Genomic DNA, 20139 nt, shown 5'->3' with positions numbered 1-20139 from the left:
AGACCTATAAGCCATGTTGGTCTCATCAGCGGTAGCTTCCCTTGATAGCAGGATTGGCGAGCATGGATTCTCTTATTCCATTCTTTTTTGTTTTGTTTTTCGAGACAGGGTTTCTCTGTGTAGTTTTGCGCCTTTTCTGGAACTCGCTTTGGAGACCAGGCTGGCCTCGAACTCACAGAGATCCGCCTGCCTCTGCCTCCCAAGTGCTTGGACTAAAGGCGTGCACCACCACCCCCGGCCTCTTATTCCATTCTTAACAGCTAAGGTTAACTCTGGGTCACACAGCAAATCCCCATCCACCCCCACCTCCCTCCCTCCCTCTCCCTGCCCCCCCCCCGTGTGTGTGTGTGTGTGTGTGTGTGTGTGTGTGTGTGTGTGTGTGTGCACGTGTGTGTTATGGAATGGCCACAAAGAGAGGGAGATATTCATTCCATAAGTTCTCTAGAGAACCCTGACTGATACAGGTCCAGATGGGCAAATGGAATGGACGACCGTCTAAACAGGCCACATCGGCAGCCAAGGACCAAGCCTATCTGTCCCTCGACGCACACAGCAGTTGATCCTATGACGGTCTGCTGCCGTCACATTATTAGATGTTCTCCTCTTTGTGGAGTGAAAGTGAGAGACCTGTACACTTTCCCGGGTCTGGTGTGTCTGGTAAGTTCTCAGGACTGGCTCTCCTATTATTTAATTATTATTTAAATACACCCACGTGCCGTTGTGGTCCCAATTCACTTTCTAGGAGGGTGTCCTTTCTATTTTTAGCGTAAGTTATTCACGACCTGTGCCTTGTGGGTGGTGCCAGACTGGTGGTGCTGTTTACACGCCCACCGAGTCCTCCTTGGCCCGCATTTGCTCTCAAACCAGAGAAAAGGCTGCTTGTAACGTGGAGTCATCAGGGCAGGGCACAGCCTGAAAAGTCAGTGTTTGTACAACATAGAGTAACACTGAGCAGGGTCCAGTCTGATCTCAGCAGTTATGTAAATTGTATTCCACAGCTGCTGAGGCCTGGGTCCCCAACTCGCCTCCGGACTGCCTCTGACCTTTTGCCCTAGCTAACACCCTGCCCCATAGGGAAGGGCCAATCAGAAGCCGAGAACACCTCACCCGGAAGGGCCTATCAGGAGCCATGAACACTTCACCACCCGGGAGGGCCAATTACAAGTGGACACAACTCTAGGTGCTGAAGCTACAATGTTGCAATTCCCTAGACCCAAGAGAGCCAATCAGCTCAGTCCAGGTATTCCTAACCAGGGCTTGAGCCAATTTCTGTAACTGGGCGGTCTTGGAGTTCCCCAAGCCCCACCCCCCTTGTCTAGTCTCTATAAAAACCCTGGACCCATGCCGCTCAGGGTCTCTCCTGCTCTGCTCTTGTGTCAGTTGGACTGAGAGGCCCGAGCTAACTCGTATTAAAGACTCTCTGTTTTTACATCGGATTTGGTCTTTTGGGGATCCTTTGGGGATCTGGGCTTGGAGCACAACAGCCCGACCACTACAGTCAGCACCATGCTGCTCAGACCACAGCCTGGTTACATTTCTGGTCCCTCTGGCACCGGCTCAGCCAAGGCCACCCAATGTAGGTTTTAACTAAATCTCTATTGTTCTATTTACCAATGAAGACTCAGGAATCAGATGTTGGGGTAAAGACCTGCTAGATCAGAGAAGCCAAGAAGCAACCACTGACCTTCCTTTTTGGCCAGAGATCCTTCAAGAGAAGCGTCTCTCCACTCGTCCCAAATCAAAAAGACTGAAAATCTCTAAGTCCCCTCTCTATCCGTCTTCCTGGATCCTCCGTCCTCTCTATGGCTAATTCCTGTCAACTAGTCGCTGGCTCTGCCCCCTGATCCAAGGTTAATTTTTTTCACAGTCTCAGAGTTTCACAATGCGATCAGATACCCCACAACGAAGGGAGGTATCCATATGTGGCACTGAGAGTTTTGTCTGATAACCTCTGTCTTTGGAGGGGGACATTATCCTCCATGTAAGCTAACTCTATCCAAACTTTTTATTTAATATTTCTTTTAGGGAACTTATGAAGTAGGAGGTTTTCATACGGCTTTTTCTACCATCCTTCCATAGTGTTAGTTACCTCTCTCCCCCCATTTCCTCTGCCTTCTCATCTCCCTCCCTCCCTGTTTAAACTTCCCCTCTCTGTGATTCCCCATCCCCCTGCCTATACCATCTGTGTTCTACAATCTATAGTATTTTCTCCCTTAAGATATATTTGTCTCAAGCTGGGCAGTGGTGGCTCCCACCTTTAATCCCAGTACTCAGGAAGCAGAGGCAGGTGGATCTCGGTGAGTTCAAGGCCAGTGTGGTCTACGAAGCAAGTTCCAGGATGGCCAAAGCTACTCAGAAACCCTGTATCAAAAGAAAAAAAAAATCTCTCTTTACACACACACACACATCCCAAAGACCTATTTTTGTTTGTTTGGTTGGGTTTTGTTTTTCAAGACAGGGTTTCTCTGTGTAGTCCTGGCTGTCCTGAAACTTGCTCTGTAGACCAGGCTGGCCTCAAAATCACAGATCTGACTGCCTCTGCCTCCCTAGTGCTGAGATTAAAGGCATGCGCTACCATGCCTGGTTAGATTTTTTTTTCCCATTTTCAATTTTTTAATTATGTGCACATGCATGTGTCTATGTATGGGTTCATGCCATGAATGCAGTGCCCAATGATGTCAGAAGAGGACTTGGGGTCCTTGTTAGGTTTTGGAGGAGGGCCTTCAAGAGGACACTGAGATGGGTTGCTGGGGAGTAAGGAATTGATTAGAAGAGTCACTAAAGCCACTACAGACAGAGAGGTAACCCAGTGGAGAGGGCTTCCAGGAGAGTTGGGGTCTCAACCCTGGAGAAAAACAGCATGGGGAGGTTTCTGGAAATGTCAGAGCCTATGGGGCGGAGGAAGGAGTCTCTTACAGCGGTCTGAGGATGGAGGAAAGTTCCACAGAAAGTAGTTTGTAGCTAAAGTTTTCCTGCCTGGCCCACAGTCAGGACAAATCTCTATCACCTGCCAGTCCCACAGCCACTCAGACCCGACCAAGTAAACACAGAGACTTATATTGGTTACAAACTGTATGGCCGTGGCAGGCTTCTTGCTAACTGTTCTTACAGCTTAAATTAACCCATTTCTATTTATCTATACCTTGCCACGTGGCTCGTGGCTTACCGGCATCTTCACATGCTGTGTGTCATCGTGGCGGCTGGCATTGTCTCTCTGACCAGCCTTCCACTTCCCAGCTTTATTCTCCTCCTTGTCCCGCCTACACTTTCTGCCTAGCCAATGGCCAATCAGTGTTTTATTTATTGACCAATCAGCAACACACTTGACATACAGCCCATCCCACAGCAGTAGTTCTCTGAGTCCCAGGCAGGAGGCAGGGAAGTGGATGTGGATCAGGATATGTGGCTTCAGTGTTCACTCACCTCCCAGGTGAGAGCCTGGCCCAGGCACGGTGGGGACTCAGGAGTTGCCTGTCAGTATCTGGAAAGGGATGGGGAAGCTGGACCGACACTGCGGCCTGAGCAGAGGCTAGATTCTAACTGGAGTGACAGGCAGTTGTGAGCGTAAAAGAGAAATTGTCAAAGAATATCTGTTTTTTAAAAAAGATTTATTTATGTATTTATTATGTATGCAGTGTTCTGTCTGCATGTGTGCCTGCACACCAGAAGAGGGCACCAGATCTCATTACAGATAGTTGTGAGCCACCATGTGGTTGGGTGTTAAGAACTGAATCCAGAACCTCTGGAAGAGCAGCCAGTGCTCATAACCTCTGAGCCATCTCTCCAGCCTCTGTCAAAGAATATCTTAATAAATTTTTTTAAATTAGAAAGAGCATAAGTTGCCGGGCGGTGGTGGCGCACACCTATAATCCCAGCACTCGGGAGGCAGAGGCAGGCGGATCTCTGTGAGTTCGAGGCCAGTCTGGGCTACAGAGTGAGTTCCAGGAAAGGCGCAAAGCTACACAGAGAAACCTTGTCTGGGAAAAAAAAAAAAAGGAATTCTACTTCTAGGGTGATAATGTAAACCTTTTCTTCACTACTAGGGATAACTGAAAAGAGAAACCACATGACCTTGGGGGGCAGTACAGAGTAAATGGAGAAAGTTTTATTTTTAGGAAAATAAAATCTTCTAAGGCTCAGAAGACACTTGGACCAGAACCCACCCCTTCCTTCATCCCTTCCAGCTTGTGATGGACACTTGACAGACTCAGCCAGAGATGATGCCCAGTCTCCCTTCCCCAGCCTCCCTTCCCCAGCCCTAGTCACATGGCGACTTGTCGAAGTAAGGTTGACCCCGCCCTCAGTTACTGCATACTGTGTAAAACTGTGGTTTTTCTTTTTCCTTTCCTTTTCTTTTCCTTCTTCCTTCCTTTCTTTTTTTCTTTCTTTCTTTCTCTTTTGAGACAGGGTTTTTCTGTGTAGCTTTGACTATTCTGGATCTCGCTCTGTAGACCAGGCTGGCCTCAAACTCACAGAGATCCGCCTGCCTCTGCCTCCTGAGTGCTGGGATCAAAGGTGTGCGCCACCATCCCCCGGGTGTGATTTTTCACATTGTACTTCTTCTAGGAAACTCGATTTGACAAGCAGTGTTTGACTCCATTTTGAGGGAGGAGGATGGCTGTGCCCCTGGGTGGACATGTAAACACCTTTTGTCTGGGACCACATGCAGCACAGACTGCAAGCAGCAAGACTCTGCCCTATGCATTTCTCATGGAGAATTGGAACTGCCAGTGGACAAGGATGTATTCCAATCATTTTAGGGAAACCAGGCCCATGGACTTAGCAAACACCAGGCCAAGAAAAAGCTACAACTCCTCCTCCTAGACTCCATGAAGAGGTGGACACTCAGCACTGAGATGGCAAAGACCCTCCCACCGACCTGTCATCTTGTTAGACAGCTACAGGCATTGGCAGGCTTGGAGGCCATTGAAGATAGACCCCTCCCTCACAGTCATCTTTAGATCATACCTTCTCTCTCTCTCTCCCCTGCTCTCTCTTCTCTCTCTCTCTCTCTCTCTCTCTCTCTCTCTCTCTCATCTCTGTCTCTCTTTGTCTGTGTCTGTCTGTCTCTCTCTCATCTCTGTCTGTATCTCTGTCTGTGTGTGTGTGTGTGTGTGTGTGTGTGTGTGTGTGTGTGTGTATGTGTGTGAACTGACAAGCAGAGAACTCCTGACTGTCCCCGGTGTTCGGCAAGGCTCTGTCCCTCCTGTTGATGTGGCCCTACTCAGTCAACTGCCATCTTTGGCCTGCCTGCTTGCCTGTCTTTCCTTGCCATTCATCTGTCTCCCTGGTCCTTCATCAGGACCTGATCTTGCCCTTCCACTTCTGCAGCTGGACTCAGCTTTACAGCTGTTGCTCTCAATCCCTTGGCACACAGCTGTGGCCACTTGAGCCTTTTCCCTGAAGTTGGGCTTGGGTTTCTTGTCTTATCAATACAGACCTTATTTACCTCTGAGACCTCTCACTTTAGCCCTTTGTAGTTATATATATTATAACCCATATAAAGAGATAGATTTGCTATGTGACACGTGATAGATGATGAGCTGACAGTTAATATTGGTAATTAAGATCAGAATATATATATATATATATATATATATATATATATATATATATATATATATATTTACCATTGGAACCTCCATACCTTGAAAATTTATTATTATTCAATAAACTCTGGCATTATAGAAAGACACGAGTGTTCATATATGTTTCTGATAGTGCACTGGTGACATTAACTTTCCATGACAAGAAGGATGTCAACTCCCTGAACCTGTTTCTCAACTCCCAACAAGTGACCAAGAGGTAGGGCCTCCTTCTTGTACTTAAGTCTAACTCATGGGATGGAAGCTGTCCCTTGCACAGAGCCCCAGAGAGAAATAGCACCTCCTTCACCCTTGCTCAAATCCTAAGGTTGGTGCTCCTAGGTTAGTGAGCTGAGAGAACCAGCTGCCTCCTACCCCCACCACAGTGCTCAGTGATATTACAGAAGCACAGAGAATGGCGGTGAGGTGGGAAGGAAGCCGAGACCAACCACCCTTCAGAATGAGCTGTATGAGGAGAAAGAGAGCTTTGTGACTTTCGAGGCCATGGCTGGGCCTTGGGGTGGGAGAGCAGTAAGGGACATGGGGTTCAAGTGGAAGAAAAGCTAGGCATCATGTGTCCCACACTATGAGGTGACCCGAAAAAGGAAGTAAGAGAGCACACACACACACACACACACACACACACACACACACACACACACGAGAGAGAGAGAGAGAGAGAGAGAGAGAGAGAGAGAGAGAGAGAGAGAGAGACACACACACACACACACACACACACACACGGACGGACAGACAGACAGACAGACAGGCAGTCACAGAGTACCTTCAGGGAAATCCCCTGAACAGTACTGATGAGATGGCTTAGCAGGCAAACATGCTTGTTACAGGGTCTTCAAGCTCAACAACCTGCATTTGATCTCCACAGGCTATCAAATAACCCAGTTCCAAGTATGGGTGACCTCTTTTCAAGTTGTTGTTCAGCAAGGTCCCATAGCCACCTCCCCCTAATATTACAAGCTATTGCCTTTGTTCTCAGTTACCCTCCAGACGTTGATGGTAAAAAAAAAAACCTCATTGCTGAATACACCACATACTTGAATCACAGGACGTGGAGAAATTGAGCTTGGTACTGAAGCTTCATCACAGCTGGCTAGCTTTCTGAGTCCTGGGAGGGTCTATGCATGGTGCCAAAGAAGAGAGGTAAGCAACAATCTTACCCAGGTATGAGCCCTGTAAGACATGCCCGCTGCTGCTACTACGGTGGAATACATGCCATGGGGGTAAGCAACCTCTGCAACCTTCATCAGAGAAGCTTCTTTTTAACACAGAGCCCCACAACTGGTCAATGTGCAGAGAACAAGAGACTGTGGAGCTCGTGTCTAAATAGGACATCCGTATCATCTCTCCTCTCCCTAACACTCAGATCAAAGTAGAAGATGGGCTGGAGAGATTGTAAAAGCCGGAGGATGTCTGCTGCAAAACAGTCTTGGCCGGACATGGCGGCTCCATTGCACCTATGGATTCATAGTGGCTGGGACCGCATGACAGTAGGCTGGGCCCATCGGTTGCTCTTTATCCACCTGGAGTGAAATGCGACCAGAAAAGCAGTTTCCTTCCTCTCTCACCTGACCTTAGTCTCAGAACTGATGCCCTTTCCAAAGCTTCGAAGATCTCTATATTACGGTAGTGACTTATTATCGTTAAACAAATTAAACTCTTAGGCAAAATGCGATGAGCTTAAATTAAGCACCAGAACCAAGAGAGGGCAAGAGATTGAACTACTTTACCGTTTTATTCTTTTTAGTAGTAATGAGGGTTAGAACCCTGAGCCTCTAAAGATGTGTGTTGGGCAAGCACACCGCTGCACCCAGGTCAGCCCATTAGATCAGTCGCCTCCTGAAGCCATGGGAGATCACGGTGCTCTGGTATCTGGAGAGAGGCGAATGCAAAGGCATGTCGGCAATCTTTATCTCCGGTGGGCCTTTCTTCATGATGACTTTCCGATCTTCCCCATGGCAAAGCCGCTCACTGTGACCCCAGAACAGAGAATCTTCCAAGGGGCCAGCATAGATCCCACACGCATCTGCTTGCTGAGAGAGAAAATACTCTGCTGAACGTCATTTTCATGTTAGGTTTAAAGACTTTTTCTTTTCTTCCTCCGACTCAAGTGACTGTATTAGAATGTATTACTACTGTGGGTGCTGAGAATTGAACCCAGGTCCTCTGGACGATCAGCCAGCACTCTTATCTGCTGAGCGATCTCTCCAGATCCCTACCCTACCTTTACCCCCCTTCTATTTTAAAGGAAGGATCTCACTAGCTTGCCTTGGCTGGCCTGCAACTTGCTATCTAGACCAGGCTGGCCTTGAACTCACAGAGATCCTCCTGCCTCTGCCTCCCAAGTGCTGAGATTAAGTGTGTGTGCCACCATGTCTGGCTTTTTCTTTTCTCTTTAATTTTTAAATTACATTTATGTAAGTGTGTCAGCATCTAAGGAAAAATGGAAAAGGAAGAATAAGCTAATAAGAGTATTAACAGTTAGTGTGAGCATGCTATTTCGTTTCATTCTCTTTTTATAGTTCATGGTAACTGCTTAAGGTAGAACTCTGCACACACACACACACACACACACACACATACGGAGTCACTGGTAATATTGTAAAAATTGTTGGGAACACATAAAACTACATTGTAAAAGTGAAACACCCTTAAAATTGCTGCAGATGTCAGCTCAGTGGTACGGTGTGCTCAGCACCACAGGAAAGCCTGAAGGGTCAACCTCACGCCCAAATAAAAGCAAAACCAAACACAAGGAAAAGAGGGGCTGAGGAGATGGCTCAGGATGGCAGAGGCTGTCAGGTCTAATGACCTGACTTCAGTCCCTGGGCCCTACATGGTGAACCAACCAGAGCATCCCCCCCCCCCACGCTTACACATAAAATAAATGCGTGGTAGTCTGAATGTAATCGGCCCCCATAAGCTCACAGGGAGTGGCACTATTAGGAGGTGTGGCCTTGTTGGAGTAGGTGTGGCCTTGTTGGAGTGGGTGTGGCCTTGTTGGAGAAAGTGTGTCACTGTGGGGGGCAGGGCTTTGAGGTCTCCTTTGTTCAAGCTATGCTCAGTGTGGTACACAGTTCGCTTCCTGTTGCCTGCAGATCAAGATGTAGGACTCTCAGTTCCTTCTCCAGCACCATGTCTGCCTCCACACATTCCATGTCCTGCCATGATGATAATGTACTAAACCTCTGAAAATGTAAGCCAGCCCCAGTTAAATGTTTTCCTTTAAAAGAGTTGCCATGGCCCTGGTGTCTCTTCACAGCAGTAGAAAGACAGAATGAAACATACTTTTTATAACAACAGTAAGTGAGCTTCTTTAATACACTCAGTGTTTCCAATTTCAGTTCATAAAGTTTGTATCTTGTATTTCTAATAAGTGAAAAAGGTAGTTAAAAGTAGTGACCATGCAATATCAATCATTTTTTTTCTAATTTATTTATTTTTATGGCATGTGCATTGGTGTTTTGCCTGCATGTATGTCTGTGTGAGGGTGCCAGATCCTCCTAGAACTGGAGTTACAGATAGTTGTGAGCTGCTATGTGGGTGCTGGGAATTGAACCCAGGTCCACCAGAAGAGCAGCCAGTGCTCTTAACCACTGAGCCATCTCTCCAGACCCTGCAATGCTATTTATTAAGCCATCAAATTATATAAAATAGATCCCAATATTAAGACTGAAGAAAAGCCAGTCACGGTGGTACACACCTTTAATCCCAGCATTTGGGAGGCAGAGTCAGGTGCATCTGGTTAGAGGCCAGCATGTCTATATGCAAATTCCAGGACAGCCAGGAATATGCAACAAGGCTTTAATACACACACACACACACACACACACACACACACACACACACCTCAAAATTGAAGAAAGTCTTAATAATAAGTGTATGTAGACTGGCATTTCATACCTGTGTTTTAATTTCTTTAGGTTTTTTGTTGTTGTTGTTTTGTTTTAAGTATTAGATTAAAAACTCATATTCCAGGCTGGGTGGTGGTGGTACATGCCTTTAATCCCAGTACTCAGGAGGCAGAGGCAGGCAGGACAGCAAGGGCTACACAGAAATATCCTGTCTCAAAAACAAAAAACAAAAACTAAACCAAAACAAACAAAACCCTCCATATATCTCAAGGAAAACATAACTTTTTATTTTATAGCATTGTGCATGAGCATTTTTTAAGGAAATAATTGAGCCATGTTTTATAATTTATTTTATCCCATGTAAATATAATTTCTAAGACTTCTTTTCATCTTGCCAAAACATACTCCTATTCAACATTAACTATTCTATTGAAATTTTCAAATTATTTATACTATAATACATTTTAACTCTTTAAAGAAATAACTTACTAGATAGGTATGGTGGCTCATGTCTGTAATCCTAGTATGGGGGAAGCTGAGGCAGGGGGATAGCCATGAGTTTCAAAGCTAGCTTGGGCTACATAGTGAGTTCTAGGAGAATCTGGGCTCCAGAGTTGAGACTCAGTTTGAGAGGGGGTCGTAGGAAGGAGAAGGAAGAGGAGGAAGAGAAGAGAGAAAGAGAGGAGGGAGGGAGGAAGGGATGGAAGAAGGGATGAAGGGAGGGAGGAAGGGAGGGAGGGAGGAGGGAGGGAGAGAGGAATGGAGGGAGGGAGGGAGGAAGGGAGGGAGAGAGGAATGGAGGGAGAGAGGGAGGGAGAGAGGGAGGGAAGAATGGAGGGAGGGAGGGAGGGAGGAATGGAGGGAGGGAGGGAGGAAGGGAGGGAGAGAGGAATGGAGGGAGGGAGGAAGGGAGAGAAGGGAGGGAGGGATAAAGAGAGGGAGGAAGGAATGGAGGGAGGAAGGGAGGAAGGGAGGGAGGAAGGGAGGGAGGAAGGGAGGGAGGGAGGGAGGAAGGGAGGGAGGGAGGGAGGAAGGGAGGGAGGAAGGGAGGGAGGAAGGGAGGGAGGAATGGAGGGAGGGAGGGAGGGAAAAGAAGAGATCTATAATGGTCAACCTGAATTTGGAAAACGTTTTCAGGCTGGCTAGTAGCACTGAGTGGGCAAGTCTTAACCTGTCAATCCAGCCCAGCTCTTCCTATGGCTCTCTGCTTGCACAGTCAGCATCATCTAAAAACATAGCTCCGGTACTGTAGCTTCACTATTCACGACACCTACGCCTGCTCAGCCTCCAACCCTGCACGTGAGTGTATGTGACCTCAAATGCTGTCACATGTCCATTTTAAGTTTGCATTTGGGTTATTTTTGTTTACATGCATATGTGAAAATACATGAAAATGGTTTTTTGCATAGCTATACATGTCTTAGAGATTATACTAAATTGGCTTTAGTTTTATTATCACGTTTATTTAGTGAGCCTGTGTGCACAGGCCAGAGGACAACCTGCAGGAATCATTTTTCTCCTTCTATCCTGTGGGTCACAGGTCAGCCTCAGACCATCAGGCTTGGTGGAAAGCACCATTATCTCTAACAGCCATAGGCAGGCATTAACCTGAATATTTGTGAGAAGATACCTGCAGATTCACATTCCTGAATTTCATGTTTTCTTTCCAAGGCATAACGTAACGTGATGGGAACATGCTTTGCTTTATTGAGAACCGTGGCAAGTGAACGTCATCACACCTGAAGATTAGGAAAGGATAAAGGAGATTAAGTTAAATTGTGTCCACGTCATTCTAAGACAGCGGTTCTCAACCTGTTGGCCATGACCCCTTTAGTGGAGGAGGGCGGGGTGTCAAACGACCCTCTCACAGGGGTCACCTAAGACCATTGGAAAACACAGACTTTTACATTGTGATTCATAACAGTAGAAAATTGACAGGAAGTAGCAATGAAAATAATTTTATGGTTGGGATCACAACACGAGGAACTATATTAAAGGGTCGCAGCATTAGGAAGGTTGAGAACCACTGCTCTAAGGAATGGATGCAGTTGTGTTCGTTACATCCTACACCTGCAGGACAGAGAGCTTTGCTGCTGAGGTGCATCCAACAGCAAGCCAGCCCTTTCAATATCTCAGCAGCCAGCCAGCTGGGCGTGGGAGCTCAGGCCTTTAATCCCAAAAGTTGGGATGCTAGAAGATTGCTATGGAGACCATCCAATCTATCTATTGAGTACTGGGCCAGCTAGGGCCAGAGTGAGACCCTTCCACAAAACAAACAAACCAACCCAAGTATCACCAAAATCAAGTTAGGGCTAGGTATGTGAACTTCACCTACAAATGTACATACATTTTGATTTTGATTTGGTGCGTGTGTGCGTGCGTGCGTGTGTGTGTGTGTGTGTGTGTGTGTGTGTGTGTGTGTGTGTGCCAAGATGCCTTTCAGAGGCCAGAAGTGGGCATTCGAGCCCCTGGAGCTGGAACTAGAGGCAGTTGTGAGCTGCTCAGTGTGGGTGCTAGGAACTGAACTCTGGTCCTCTGGAAGAACAGCAGCTGCTCTTGACCACTGAGCCATCCCTCTAGCCCTACAGTTTAGTTTGAAGAGTGAATATAGTACACCGCAATTTGCTTCATACCTATGAATTGTCCAAAGGGAATATGCAGCCAGAGAAAGGGAAGAAAAGGAGGGAGGGAAAGACTAATTTGGATTCTGGATTTATCCAAGCTCTATATTATATATATATATATATATCCATATATATATATATATATGGACTCACTATCCCTGCATCAACTTTTCTCTATGGAACATTAAGCTTTCTGTATAAATGCTAAGGAGAAGCATGTGGTGGTTCGAATGAGAATGGCCCCCATAGGTTCAGATGTTTGCATACTTGGTACCCAGTAGTAGAACTGTTTGGGAAGGATTAGAGGTGTGGTCTTATTGGAAGAGGTGTGTCACTGGGGGTAGGCTTTTGAGGTTTCAAAAGCCCTTGCCATCCCCAGTTCTCTCTCTCTCTCTCTCTCTCTCTCTCTCTCTCTCTCTCTCTCTCTCTCTCTCTCTCTCTCTGCCTTGTGCTTCTTTATGAGATGTGAGCTCTCAGTTGCAGGACCATGCCTGCCTGCCTGTCTGCCTACTGCTATGCTCCTGGCATAATGGTCATGGACGAATCCTCTGAAACCACAAGCTTCTTAGAAACTCTTCTACAAGTTGCCTTGGCCATGGTGTCTCTTCACAGCAATAGAAAAGTAACTAAGACAAAACTCAAATTTACTGTGCTCTCGTATGTCTCAGATTGCACAACAAATCAGCAACAGAAACCCCAGGACTCACTGAGGGTTGGTGGTACAGACCTGTGATCTCAGCTCTTTGGGAGACCGAGGCAGAGGCCTCACAAACTACCGACCAGCACGGGTAATTGAAGGAGACACTGTCTCAGAAGGGGGAGGAGAGACTGTACGAGTCAGAGGGGATGGAGGACACCAGGCAAACATGGCCCACCAACTCAACTAAACAGGCCTCACATGGGCTCAGAGACTGAATCAGCAAGCACAGGGCCCACATGGATCTTCATCGGGTCCTCTGCACGTTATGGTTGTTAGCTTGATGTTTCTGTGGGACTCCTAACAGCAGGAGTGGGTGTATCTCTGACTCTTTTGCCTGCTCCTGACTTTTTCCTCCTATTGGGTTGCTTTGTCCAGTATCTTGTTTTGTTGGGCTGCCCTCTCTAGGAGACCTGCTCTTTTCTTAAGAGGAAACCGAGGGGGAGTAAAAAAAAAAAATCTGGGGAGAGGGAAAATGAGGGGTAGATAGGAATGGAGGGAAATGAAACCGTGGTCAGAGTGTACTGTGTGAGAGAAGAACCTATTTTCAAAAAAAAAAAAAAGTCTGCAGCAGAGATGATTGGGAAGTTAAGAGCACTTGAATATTGTTATGAAGACAGGGGTTCAATTCCCAGCACCCACACTGGGCAACTGCCTATGGTTCCAGTTCCCCTCACATCTAATACCCTCTCCTCGCCTCCAAGGACACACACACACATGGACACACACACACACATACCAGTGTGCTTGCCCATAAACCCATGCAGATACATACATACATATAAGTAATGGTTTTTTAAATTAAAAAAAAAAAAACAGAAAAATAACAATTTTAAGGGGCTGACAGTTTAGGTGGTAGAGAGCTTGCCTAGCATACATAAGCTTGGGTCCTATCTCTAGCACTCCTTGGTGGTGCACACCAGTATCCCCAGCACTCTCAAGGTGGAAGCAGATCGAGTCCAAGGTCCTTCTCAGCTCTACAGGAAGGTCAAGGCCAGCTTGGACCACATGAGAGCCTGTCCTGGGGGTGTAGCAGGGGAGGCTGATGAGACTCAGTGGTAGAGCACCTGCCTAGCTTGTGAGGCCCCTGCACTGTGTCTAAGACAACACAATGACCCACCAACCCAGAACCCTGAGGTCCTCCTCACTTATTGGCAGGCTTAGATTCGTTCCCTGCTGCACCACTGTCGTCCAGTTTCGGTGAAGTGGGACAGGCATCTTTTTCCAAAGCCATCACTGGCAGCAATGACAGAATTCTCACTTAGAACCTCATACAGCCTAGTTCTGATGAAACTGCTGCTGTTGATGTAACAATCATCCTGCTAACGCCACAGCAACCACTGGGAGCCAGGAATGTGCAGCTCAGAGCTATTTTCAGTGTCTCTAAGTCTCTTCATGAAAAACATTATCGATTAAAGCATGAGAGTACTTGGAGACCCTGCACATTTGACAGACACAGGAAAACATGGTTGGATTAGAACCTAAGGATGCAGTTCAGTTGGTGGTATTTGCTCAGCAGGACTGAACTTGAGGTTCAATTTCAACACTGTGTAAACCAAGTGTGGTAGTGCAGGCCTGTAATCTCAGGGCTTGGGAGGAAGAGGCAGGAAGATCAGACATTCAAGGCCATCATTGGCTACATAGGGAATCTGAGGCCAGCCTGGTCAACATAATGAGTTCTAGGACAGCCAGAGCTACATATTGAGATCTTATCTCAGAAAAACAAAAAGAAAAAAAGCTTCTGACATTTGCTTTCAACAAACAAACGGCAAGCAGCTTCTGTACAGACTTAAGTTTCTGTCTTTAAGAGTGCTCAGAAGGGGCTAGTGAGATGGCTCAGCAGATAAAGATGTTTGAGGTGTAGGCCTTACAACCCAGAACCCACTTAAAGGGGAAGAGACACCTGCCTCCACAGAATTGTCCTTAGACCACCACAAGCATGCTGGGGCCACATGCACGGCCCCCTCACTCTCCCTCTCCTCTCATGCACACAGTAATAAATAGCTCTTATCAAAAATTGCCAAAAAGTAGTAGAGCATGGTGGCATGGACCCATAATCTCAGCACTGCTTAGGCAGAGGCAGAAGGACCCTGCCCACCCTGCAGGAACAACTGGATGTCAGAGCTGACAATTTATGCATATTATAGCATATTTTAATGGAATGTGTTGAAATCAAAGCATAGTTCAGCACAAAGATAAATCAGGAAAAAAAAGCTTCTTATGGCATCCAACAGTGAGCTGGACAGTGATTGCAGGTGGAACGAGGCGTTACCAGTCAGTACATGCAGCAGAGTGAAAAGTAAAGCCCGTGCTGTACGCCTGTCAGCCACAGCCATCCATCTCTAAACACTGCCATCAAAGACACTGACTGCCACATACACTTTTACTTCAAGCAGAAACAGAAACTCTCTCCTTCCTCCAGATTCAGTGCATAGTACAGCAACCTCAGTAGAAATGGAAACGACGTTTTTACAAAGGTTTATTCTTCAAAATGTCCAAAATGTGCCTAAAAGATGTCCAAATCCTGAGTGTGGTCCACCTCGATGGCTTCCTCGGCATCCAGCTTGGTTTCACCAGCTCCTTCCTGGGCTTCATCAAGAGAGGCCAGGGCCTCATTAGTGTCACTTGCAAAAGTTTCTCGCGATGTATCATCATCCTCTTGAAAATTTAAACTTTTAATAGCCTGTTTCATTTTTTTCCCCAATAGCTGTGTTCTTCTTTTTCTGGCAGCCTTTTTATTTTCATATTCCTTTTGATTTTCAATGTAGAAAATGTCCTGAAATTAAAAAAAAAAAATTGGCTAAAAATAACAAACAAAAACCATCCCATATTATTTGTTATAGGTACACTGAGGTGAGGCGGGACTTTTATAGTCATTTTTTCTCTCACAAAAAAAGTACTAGTAATCTCACTATCAGAACAGAGTTCATGATATTAAGTGCCAACTGCTACATTCGAAACCAATCTACTGTTAGGTAGGCCATGCTTATTCTACCAGAACACATCATCCCACATATGTGTTTGCTAAAAGAAACGACCACGGGAAAGTTTTGTTTAGAATTTAAATAAACTGTAACTGATAACACACACACACACACACACACACACAGAGAATAAAAGATTTACTACTACTAACTTTGAAACATCCTAACTATATCTGACTACAAAACTATATATGTGCTATGAAATGAAATTAACCTACGTAAGAACATGCTACTTGCAAAATGTAACAACAATTCCATCTCTTCAAAAATATTATTGTAGGGCTGGAAAGATGGCAGTTAAAGGGATATTGGCTTGATGGAAAATTTCTTACGAATCATTTATGCCTTCTCCCAGGAGTATTACTTTCCCCAGGCAAGTCCTGAACATACTCCCCCTCCACATACACACACTTTTAGGAGACATCCTTATCTACTGGAAGGTCTTCCTTAGGCCTTGGAGGCTGTGACACACATAAAGAAGCCAGAGGTCTCTTCATGAGGCTATGAAACATTTGTCCCTGTTCTTACTCAGGAACAAGATAATGAAAACAAAGGAAACTTTAAAAGGTCAACAAGATTCGGTGGGCTATAAGAACTGGTCACAGTTCAGCAAGCCTCTTCCCATTGTACACTTAGGCAATGACGTGACATGTACAGCAACAAAGTTAGTTACATTAGCTGAAGTTACCATGCCAGAATTTGAATAGCTGTAGCAGCTTTGGCCTGAGGATTTTTCTTGGGCACTCTGACCTTTAAGAGTTAATGATACACTGCTTGGGACATGGCAATATGCCCGGGCTGGCTTGAAGATTTTGTTTTGGTCTAGCATTCTTGTAGCAACCAGAGCTACCAGCCTGAGAACAGGCTGTCATATGCCTCTAGATTCTTAAAAATTAGGTTATGGGTTAATAAGTAAAAATGTTAACTCTTCATCAATTGTGTCAAAACTTAAAGGGAAACGACTAGAAATGATAACTCTGTTCTGTCATAGTTTATTAATGATGAGCAAAAGGGAGTGAAACACATGTCCAAGAACAAAAATGATATGATCGATGTTTTGGAACAACATGAATATATCCCTGCTTACTAAATTCTGTATAAATAAAGAAGCACTCTGGCTGCTAGTCTGTCAGGGCTGCAAGATTCTCCCGACCATCATGGCTGACTCCTTACGTCCTCTGCTGAGCCCTGTCCATAGCTGGGGATAGCTCCCAGCAAGGTTGTAGGCCTTAGTGGCCAGCTCTTTTAGTCACTGAGTCCTCTCATTGGCCCTACTGCATGTTCTTAAAACTGATTCTCAAAAAGCTAGACCAGCCCAGCAGTGGTGGCACACATCTTTAAACTCAGCACGCAGGAGGCAGAGGCAGGCAGATCTCTGTGAATTCGAGGCCAGCCTGGTCTACAGAGCGAGTTCCAAGGCAGCTGGGGCTATTAAACAGAGAAACTCTGTCTCAAACAAACAAACAAAAAACAAAACAACAAAACAAAACAAAAAGAAAAGAAAGACTAAGTAGAAGTCCAAAAAGGACTATGCATCTTTTTTCTCCTATTTCTGAAACAGGATCTCATGTAACTCTGGTGGCCTCAAACTCAGAGATCCACCTGCCCCTGCCTCTACCCAAGGGCTAGGATTAAAGGTGTGCACTCCCATGCCTGGCTCCCCTCTATCTTTTGAAACGGGATCTTTCCTAGAATGTGCAGCCATCCTCCTGTCTTTGCTTCTGGGTGTTGGGATTACAAGTGTGGGCCTAAGGACACAGGCATTGTCATTACCTTAATTTGCTCTTCACTGATGCTAGGAGTGTTCTTCAGGAGATTCAGAAAAACTCCACCGGGTGTTCTTCTTCGACTACCATTCTATGAAAAGGAATGAAAAAAAATTAAACTACACACACTTCCATGGGCAATTTTTTTGAGAATATTTCAAATTTATTCTTTGACAATTTCATACATGAAGACTGATTATTTATTTAACAGTGCTGAGACAGAAGTCAGGGCCTCTGCCATGCTAGGAAAGTGCCCAGTCACTGAGCTACAACCCCAGCTCCCAGACCACGGGCTCCATGAACAACCAGGACATATTTGAATAGAAGTATGCTTATGGAGACAGCCAGTACCAGATTTGAAACCCAGATCTGATTCTGTTTTGTTTTTTTTTTTTTTTTAAGAATTTTAGATTTAAATATATACATTGAGATATATGTATCTATTGCTGCTTCCCACCACTCATGATGGACATATTCTATAAAGTAGTCACAAACACTGAATTAGCAAATATTAAAACACAGCTCTAGATGTAATATAACATTAGATTTGGGCAAACTTGAGTCCTGTTTAAGGACACTTTATTTAAAACAATCTGTTGGGGTTAAGGGTATAGCTCAGTGGAAGAGGGCATATTTTGCACAAGACCGGGTTTTAATCAACCACCGAAATGACAACAAATTAAAAATCAACCAACCAAACTGATTGCACACACTTACGGATTCACTGATACTGGATAATGACCAAAAGCATTACAAATCATTATTAAATGGAGCTTACTGAATATAATTTTTCCCTTAAGGTATGCCACAGTCCTCTTGAGTTGACAAGTGTTAGTCAGTACCCTCAGACTACCCATGGAGGCCAGCTAACCACCAGAAAATACAGCACAGAAATGTGAAACACACAGCACTATGTAAAAAGACCCGGAGAAGGACACTAGCTCACAGAGCAAGAGGTGAAACTTTGATTTGGCATATTCTAGAATGAAATGTGCACTTCAACCAAAGACCTCCAAGAACTATATTTTATTAAAAGTAAAAGTCAAATTTGAGCACAAATTCTTCCCCACTAGAACCTGCCCATATTTCTTCTCTAGTCTTATGTAGTGGTTTGAATAAGAATGGCCCCACAGGCTCATGTTTGAATGCTTGGTGCCAGTTAGTGGAACTGTTTGGAAAGAATTAGGAGGCATGGCCTTGCTGGTGGACACTGGGGATCTGGCCAGTCCCAGTGTTTCTCTCTGCTCATATCTGTCTTCAGATGTGAGCTCTTAGCTACTGCTCCAGTGCCATGCCTGCCTGCCACTATACTCACAGATTCCAACCTGAAACGCTAGGTCCCACGTTAAATGTTTTCTTTTATAGGTTGCCTTGGTCATGGTGTTTTAGCACAGCACTAGGACAGTAACTAAGACATCTTATGTCCTATTCTCTCGTTAATTTTATTCAACCACAAAGACCCCCTTGTTCCTATCAGGCACCAGGAAGAGATCAGGTCAACATGTACAAGGTTCAAGCCCACCTTTTTATTTAGTCCAATGTAGATTTTCTTGCTTTAAGTTTTAGTTTTAAGCCAGATATGTGGTGCACACCTTCGATTCCAGTACTCAGAGGGAGAGGCAGGTGGATCTGTGAGTTTGAGGCCACTTGGTCTACATAGTGAGTTCAAGGGCAGCCAAGGATACATAGAAAGACCCCCATCTCTCTCTTTTTTTTTTCTTTCTTTCTTTTTTTTTTTCTTTCTTTCTTTTTTTTTTCCAGAGCTGAGGACCAAACCCAGGGCCTTGCGCTTCCTAGGCAAGCGCTCTACCACTGAGCTAAATCCCCAACCCCGAAAGACCCCATCTCAAAAACAAAACAAAAACAATTTTTTAGTTTTGAAACGATCACACTGAAGTGCCAAGTACCTTGAGTATTCTTGGCATCCTACCAAACTTTGCACCCACGGCACATTCTTGCTCACTTTGAGCATTTCTGGCCTAGCAAGTGCCTCTCCCGGCGTCCACGCTGTCACACACATGGCCTAGTCTTGCAGCACTTAATGCTTTGCCCTTTAAGCCTGTTCTGATCTCTACCCTGACCACTTATTTACACACCTCCGCCCTCTTCCTTACACCTTCATTTGATCTATTTATTTCCCCTTAGTGCATAGACTTGTCAATACACTCGAAATTATATTTGTTACTCTTAAAAAATTTTTACATTAATTTTTTTCAAGAAAGGTATGCATACATGTGGAGCTCAGTGGACAACTTGCAGAAGCTGGCAGGCTGTTCCATGCCATGACTCCACCATGAGTGGATCTAGGGAGGAATTCAGATCAAGCTTGGCAGCAAATGCCTTTACCCATCTAGCCATTTCAAAGGCCACTATTTATTGTTTCCTTTTTTTTTTTTTTTTGGAGACAGGGTCTCGCTATGTAAGCTGATGAGTCTGAACCTTACTAGGTAGGCCAACTCAGTGATCCTCCTATCTCTGCCTCTCATGTGCTGGGATTATACACATGTGTCACCAGGCCTGGCTCTATTATAATTATTGCAATAAACTGAGTTTTTCTTGTCTTCAACCTCAACATCTCTCAGTACAAAGTAGGCACTCAATTATTCAAAGA

At 45.2% G+C, this 20139-nt stretch overlaps 2 protein-coding genes and 1 long non-coding RNA gene across 3 annotated transcripts in view; 1 reads left to right on the top strand and 2 right to left on the bottom strand.

Annotated features, from left to right (window-relative positions):
- The first annotated feature begins 5694 nt into the window (after positions 1 to 5694).
- Positions 5695 to 18604, top strand: LOC131895803 (uncharacterized). The gene is made up of 3 exons (XR_009375277.1): positions 5695 to 5805; positions 6652 to 6746; positions 18329 to 18604. It is a non-coding gene; the product is annotated as an uncharacterized LOC131895803 (long non-coding RNA).
- Spmip10 (sperm microtubule inner protein 10) lies at positions 7320 to 14058 on the bottom strand. The gene is made up of 3 exons (XM_059246337.1): positions 13927 to 14058; positions 11088 to 11196; positions 7320 to 7636 (listed from the first exon to the last, which is right to left on the bottom strand). Exons 1-3 carry the CDS (start codon positions 14010 to 14012, stop codon positions 7427 to 7429), a joined length of 405 nt encoding a protein of 134 aa, XP_059102320.1. The 5' UTR covers positions 14013 to 14058; the 3' UTR covers positions 7320 to 7426.
- The window catches only part of Phax (phosphorylated adaptor for RNA export), a 13247-nt gene continuing 8255 nt past the window's right edge, over positions 15148 to 20139 (bottom strand). Inside the window, exons 4-5 of the mRNA XM_059246335.1 lie at positions 17536 to 17619; positions 15148 to 15554 (exon numbers count right to left, since the gene is read on the bottom strand). Of these exons, the coding sequence (XP_059102318.1) occupies positions 15285 to 15554; positions 17536 to 17619 (354 nt within the window). The 3' untranslated portion in view covers positions 15148 to 15284. The remainder of the gene's footprint in view (positions 15555 to 17535; positions 17620 to 20139) is intronic.

This window comes from Peromyscus eremicus, chromosome 19 (assembly GCF_949786415.1).
Source record: "Peromyscus eremicus chromosome 19, PerEre_H2_v1, whole genome shotgun sequence".
Classification (NCBI taxonomy): domain Eukaryota; kingdom Metazoa; phylum Chordata; class Mammalia; order Rodentia; family Cricetidae; genus Peromyscus; species Peromyscus eremicus.
Note: the sequence above shows the minus strand (reverse complement) of the source record. Positions and strands in the feature narration are given on the sequence as shown.